Below are 7,373 nucleotides of genomic sequence, written 5' to 3'. Positions count from 1 at the left end.
AATTATGTACCTACATATATTTCCTACTAATCACACACTTTACAAACGCTGTTTTTATGGAATTGTAAATACATAGAATGGATATAAATTCATAACAGTATCATGTCAATACAAAAATAACTCGGCCAAGACTCAAACCTTTTATCATGCTTTATCTTCTTATTTTAGGTAGAATTTTCAAAGTTGCAAAATACGGTTCTAAATTGGATCATAATTGGTGCATTGGTACCCCTTACGTTAAATGGCCACACTCGGCTCTAATAAACTGCAATAACTGTTTTAATCACTGCAAGGGAGAACTCGACATAGCATATTTTAAATATTGCTGAAATGAATTTTATAAATAGTCTCCACACCTCCACGATAAATTTTGAAAGAATATAAAAACGATAAGCATTTTGTGTATTATTGATGTTAATGGGACTTTAGTGAATGGCGAGTACCCTATAACTACCGGACACCACACACGGAGAGATCCGTTGGACTAGCCAGGCACCTAAAAGGCCTTCGCTTCGCTAGAACGCCTTAATCAGACCTAAAAGACCTATCGCGGACTACATTTATTGGGATATTGGGAGGTTACATATATTTTCATGTATGTCCATCTGTTTTGACTCTGGAGATATGTTTTCGTTGAATGATGTATCTAGCTTTGTTTCCTTATAATACAGTTTGGGAATACGTAAGTATCAAAGTTTGTTTTCTGTAAAAAAAGTTATAAGGCTTATCAACAATAGACTCTTCTCGTTAATATTATTTGTCTAGGACGTTTTTGAATTAAGATTTATTTATGAATATTGTTTTTAATATACCAGGAACACAGTAAAGATCAGTTGTAACTTGAAGAGAAATCCTAAATGTGGTTTAAAAGGATGAAGGGACACTGCAACAGTTATAAACGGCAGGAAGAGTTTCACTCGGGGCCCAAACTCTCCACTGACGTACTACACATCCGTCTACAGTATTATCTTATTGTGTCGATGGGGTTTTAGGACTTAAATAATAACAAATTGAAACTTTTTTTGAAAAGGAAATGATTGTCACAGATACGTAGCGTTCAAATACATGACACCATGACATAAGTCAATTAGCTTTGGCTTAATATTGATCTAGTTTTAATGTACACTTTAAATGTTTTATATGTAGCCCAATATGTGACACTTATTAATGAATTGAAGCTCACACACACGTCAATATTTATCAAAGCTTCCGACATAATTACAAACATAGTTTCTAACGTGACCGACACAACACTCTGCGATCAGCTTTCAGTTTTTTCACTCATTAGGAATGTGATGAATCACTGCGTAATTTACGAAAGGACATTTTCAACACACACAACACAAAACAGTTTGTTGGATCACGAGGTCCTTCCAGAAATGATTGGTTCGTAAAGGATCCTTGTCACACCGCAGGTAACACTGGATATTCCTCTGTGGTCTCGTATACAGAGTAAGCTCCCCTTTATTTCGTTTTGAATATAATTGTATAGTGCGTTTGGGCAAAAGTACTTCCTTGCCACACTTTAAGAATTTGGTATCCAAGGTTCGAGTTCTGGTATGGCCGCGCTGAAAGTTTACACTTAGAACACCGAAGTTGATTATATTTTGCTTATTTTACCTATACAATGTACTTTTTTCAAAATATCCCGCTCATACATATAGTCATGCCGGAAAACAAATGCCGATGTAGTTACAATACAGTTTTTGACCGTGGTGTGGACATCCGTTATTATTTGCACAGCCAGATAATCAGGTATACTTTAGATTCTAGCTCAATCATGTATAACATGCACCGAATACAGGCACAACCTATGGACAAATATTGACAGGGGCGAGCGTCCAGTGCACCCGAAAGGTAACAACCTGTCGCTGCACAAGTACAATAATATATTTTTGTTGAAAACCCTAAAGGTGATCTCATATCTGCCCCCTTCCAAAGGTAATCCCAGATCTGCCCCCTGAAATGTTTGTAGAAGCTGTTGCTTGATCTCTTTTTTTATCACATCTGAACTGAAAATACAGAAATATGCCAAACGATAATAAAGAACACCCCAATCCCCACAATCTCTTCTAATCCACTCAATCTCTTGTACACCATTTGCATACTGATTACCAATAAAACATTTATACAATATCCTTGCGTCGCCAGCTCTCCCAGTTAAATTTGTACTGATATGTGGGTCGGTGGGTCCGTGACAGCAAAGCGGTGATCCTACAGTACCGCCCTATAGGGTCTTTCATTCCCTTTAGCAAGCTGTGGGTACCCCACTGAATGTTCTTAAATTTCTCTATGATATTGAAACTGAGAAGATTCTCTAGGGCCTCGAACTCACATCCTTCACAGTTCATGGTCAGTAGATCTACGTCAAACGTGCCTACCCCGAGACCCGTCATAAATGACTTCGCTTCTATGATGTGGATTGGGACATTTCCTCTCTTTCCAGAAAACTTGGAAGTAGCACATGCATTATTTCCTTCCATATTCACCATTATGGTTTCATTTCTGGCCCCTAGGCCCAAATTATAGATGTTGACGTTGGTTTTATTCTCAAATTTTTTCTCCAATATGTTAACGTATTCTTGGAGAGGTTCCAGAATAATATACCTCGGATTATAGAGTTTGGAGAAGTTGCCAGCATCCCATCCCCAGTTTCCCCCTATCTCCATCAATAAAGAGTTCTCGTTAAGGTATGTGTGGTGTGTCCGACGAATCTCTTGCGTTTTCCCACCGAAAAATTTTGGAGTTGACCTTGACCGGTCAACACTTGCAGTGCGCACGCAATCTCGAACCATTTCCTGTTCTTTAAACGTCAGTAATGTGTCCCTTTTATTAACCAAACTGGCGGCTAGCATCTGAATTCGTGGTTCTGGAGGTGCTTTACCCTGGCCCTTCAAAAACTGTGTGATAACTGGACTAAATGACGCTCCTTTGAGTGGACGAATCAACCTTTCATTGATTTGGGATTGGGATTCTACTTTGTCTTCAGTAGAAAGTTCCAATGTCTCCGGCGGTTCGTTCCTGTGCTCATTAAGTGACGTCGGAATGCTCCATTTATGTAAAATTAAAAACAGAACCAAACAAATAAGAACCCCGAAGACTAAATATCGGACGACCTTTTTGTTCATTCCAAACATGACGAAATCAGAGGCTGATTACCGGTCAGCGTATAGCCAAAGCGTTGATAAAGGACGGAACTAGGCGAGGCAAATCAGGTCAGTCATAACATGGCAAGCTGGGTAATATCACGTGATCAGTACGCCATCAATCGTCCGAGCAGAATCTGAAACATATGATAGATCAAAATAATTATTACCGCATCGTAACGTGTCCACAAGTCTGATGTAATTGTTGCTACTGTATGGTCAACACGGCCACATAAACAATATCTTGTAGTTTCATACATGTACCATACTCTCAGTATAAAGTCAGGGGATGAACACCATTAACTGATAAAACGTTCCTATTGCATCGGTATCAACCTCTTATAACTCGAACGAGGAAGATCTTCCTCATTCCACATTTCCAATGAGGGAGAAAGTGCTTGAAACGCGACTGAAACTGCTTTGCTCAATTTATCTTTCATTTTTTATATATTAACTAACTTCAAAAAGCATTTGATTCAAACACACCGTACCTGTTATGATCATTACACACACCTTGCAGTAATTAAGACAACTAACCACAGAATGCAGATTTAAGTTTGTGTGAGTTTGGATATGATTGGATATGAATGAGGGAGTTTCGAGGGAGATCGATAAATTTTGGGACAAAATGAGAGAGTCCTCATCCTAATATGGGAGGTTTAACAGCTATGCCATTGTCTTGTTTAAAATTCTTTACGATAGACTGAGGAAAAGAAGGTGAACCTTCCATAAGAATTAACATCTAAGCACGCCTGCTCGTCCACTGCCATCCTGGATATCCAGGGGTTAAGGTACTTTCGCTCTCTACACCCCTTATCCTCGATATCCAGGAGTTACGGTACTGTCGCTCTCTACACCCCTGGAATATGTCGTAGCAAAATCGAAGGCTCAATGTGCAGCACCTTATGGATGAGACAAGAAGACTAGTTTGGTCCTTTGATGTACATCAAAAGAATCTCGCGGTCGCGTAACGGTAAAAAAAATAAGTCGCTCCTTTGTAATCTTCAGAGGGAAAGTATTAGCCTAGTTAGGTGTTGTTGTTTTTTTACCCGACACCAATCAAATAGCTAGCCGCGTGCTTTCATTTTTGCTATGACATATAACATGGGTGTAGAGAGCGAAAGTGAGCGTAACACCTGCATATCGAGGATGATTAACTACAGGTATCGCTACAGGATTGTTTTACATATATTTGTTTTGTTATTAAATTAAGACAATCTTGTTAGGGATGACAAAATGCAATCATGTTTACTAACAATTTTTAAAAACATGAGTTTTGAATTTTGATGAAGTTATATTCTATTGCACAGGTCAAATCATTCAAGAGAAATTTGGCAAACGTCAAAGCCTATCAAAGTCCTCTTCTGAATTTCCTTGATGGGATCAACTCATCACCAGCCGGCCTTTTCCAAAACAGGAAGTATTGGTGAATTGTTACTAGGATATTGTGAAGGCATCAATATTAAGTAACAAGGAATTAATTACCACAGTTCTAAACATCGACCCATAGGTACTTATACATGTTATTCAACTTTCTGTATTAACTCATTGGTTTAGTTCAACGATGGCCTCCAATTACTTAACTTTCTGTATTAATCCTTTGGTCTGGTTCAATGTTGGCCTCCAATAATTTAACTTTCTGTATTAATCCATTTGTCAATGTCAATGTTGGCCTCCAATTATTTAAATTTCTGTATTAATTCATTTGTCTATGTCAATGTTGGCCTCCAATTATTTAACGTTCTGTATTAATCAATTTGTTTATGTCAATGTTGGCCTCCAATTGTTTAACTTTCTGTATTAATCCATTTGTCTATGTCAATGTTGGCCTCCAGTTATTTAACTTTCTGTATTAATCCATTTGTCTATGTCAATGTTGACCTCCAATTGTTTAACTTTCTGTATCTTTCTAGTGCAGTTTCACATACTGCATGTACAAATCCAACGTTAGGTATTTGATGCAATACTTTTTGATTAGCAATCCCAGCTCTTTTCATCTTCTTGGCAGCATCTCCCTCTCCGGGGAGCAACATATCTTCATTGATACAAAGTTGAAATACCTTTGCACTGAAACTTCCTGCAACAAATGTCTTTATCCCTTCATCCTTACAGAAGGATTAGTCTTTTAAAGATTACCTCTCAATTTCCATTTTGGGCCTAACTCAAATGGGAAAGTTTTCATTGACTTTAAACACTGTTTCTTTTCATGCAAATCCATGAACATCCTATATCCAGGGGTTACGCTCACTTTCGCTCTCTACACACCTGGAATATGTCATAGCAAAATTGAAGGCACAAAGACGGCTGTTTGATTGGTCTCTGACCAATCGCTAGGCTGATACCTGTCCTTTGAAGATTACAAAGGAGAGACGCCCGACTTCAAAGCCTGTTAGTTTTTACGGTTAGGTGACCGCGAGATTCTTTTGATGTATTTCAAATCATCGAACTAGTCTTCTTGTCTCATGATCAAGGCCACGCACACTGACGATGAGCCGTGAATGTCCAATGATAAAATTTGATTATAATTGAATAATCTCTGTGGCACCTACAATTTTATTGTGATAAAATACTAAATTTAACTCATTTAAGCATTGGCTTCATGGGTACCTCATTCCCTACAAAGTCTGAAGTCATAGACAGTCACTAAAATATGCTGGCCATGGGAAACCTGATTTATTATGCTGTATTTTAGAACTTATGGTTAAGGTCAAAGGTCAAATAAACATCATAGTAGTGTGTTATTTTGAAATTGTGACACACTGCCTTTGCATGATGTATGGACCTATAGACAAAGTATGATGCCAATTCATGAAACAAGTGCTGAGATCTGGAAACAACAGTCTGGACCCTGGTACACCAGACTCAAGTATGACAAGAAGCCCAATGGGCGTGCATCGCTCACCTGGTATCAATATCACACTTGTAACCTAAAAGGTGATCTTAAATAAAGCTACAGGCAAAATATCAGTATTAATGACTATAAGTCATTCAAAACAACCTGTTAAAAGATTTAAAATCATTTGACCCATGTAACCTTGATTTTTGAACAAGGTCATTACGTTGAACTTTAATTTAAAACCTTTCATTTCAGCTTGCAACTTGCTAAATAGTGCTATCCTAGACCTTTTGTTTAATGACATTAGGTCATTTACATATCTGACCAAATGTGACCTTGAAAGTGGGTCAAGGTCATTCAAATGACTTTATAGCCCTTCATCCAAATATCAAAATTCTGGGCCTCATGGTTATTCAAAAAAAGTTGTTCAAAGATTTTAAACAAATTTGACCCCTGTGACCTTGAATAAAGTAAAAGTCATTCATTTGAACAAACTTGGTAGCCCTTCATCCAAGCATGGTAATATCCAGATATCATCATTCTGGGACTTTTGGTTATTCAGAAGAAGCCATTTAAAGCTTTCCAACATATTTAACCAACCCATGTTACCTTGAATAAAGGTCGAAGTAATTAATTTCACAAACTTGGTAGCCCTTCATCCAAGCATGCTAATGGCAAAATATCATCATTCTGGGCGTCATGGTTTTTCAGAGGATGTCGTTAAAAGATTTTAAATATATTTGACCCTTGTGACCTTGAATATAATTGAACATCATTTATTTGAAAAAACTTTGTAGCCCTTCATCCAAGCAAACTACTGATCAAATATCATCCACCCTAGGCCTTTGGTTATTCAGAAAAAGCGTTTAAAAGATTTTAAACATATTTGACCCCTACGACCTTGAATACCGGTCAAGGTCATTCATTTTAACAAACTTGGTAGCCATTCATCCTAGCATGATACTGGCCAACTATCATCACACTGAGATTTTTGGTTATTCAAAAGCCATTCAAATATTTTAAACATATTTGACCCCTACGACCTTGAATACAGGTCAAGGTCATTCATTTAAACAAACTTGTATATCACCCTGGGCATTTTGGTTATTCAGAAGAAGTTGTTGAAAGATTTTAACATATTTAACCCTTTTGACCTTGAATATGAGTAAAGGTCATTCACTTGAACAAACTTGGTGGCCCTTCATCCACGTGTGCAACTGGCCAAATATCATCACCCTTGGCCTTTTGGTTATTCAGAAGAAGTTGTTTAAAGGTTTTTATAGACAATTGACCCCTGTGACCTTGAATATGAGTGAAGGTCATTCATATATCACATATTCCATATCATCTATTCGTTATCTTTTATTATTTTAACCCCCTTTTTTATTTTT

At 37.5% G+C, this 7,373-nt stretch overlaps 1 protein-coding gene across 2 annotated transcripts in view; it reads right to left on the bottom strand.

The window, feature by feature from the left end:
• Positions 1 to 1,184: 1,184 nt before the first annotated feature.
• The window catches only part of LOC110446904, a 13,402-nt gene continuing 7,213 nt past the window's right edge, over positions 1,185 to 7,373 (bottom strand). For both annotated transcript variants that reach the window (XM_021492246.1, XM_021492247.1), the window contains exon 2: positions 1,185 to 3,283. In XM_021492246.1, the coding sequence (XP_021347921.1) occupies positions 2,127 to 3,137 (1,011 nt within the window). In that variant the 5' untranslated portion in view covers positions 3,138 to 3,283 and the 3' untranslated portion in view covers positions 1,185 to 2,126. The remainder of the gene's footprint in view (positions 3,284 to 7,373) is intronic.

The sequence above is a fragment of the Mizuhopecten yessoensis genome, unplaced genomic scaffold (assembly GCF_002113885.1).
Source record: "Mizuhopecten yessoensis strain PY_sf001 unplaced genomic scaffold, ASM211388v2 scaffold3049, whole genome shotgun sequence".
In the NCBI taxonomy this organism is placed as follows: domain Eukaryota; kingdom Metazoa; phylum Mollusca; class Bivalvia; order Pectinida; family Pectinidae; genus Mizuhopecten; species Mizuhopecten yessoensis.
Note: the sequence above shows the minus strand (reverse complement) of the source record. Positions and strands in the feature narration are given on the sequence as shown.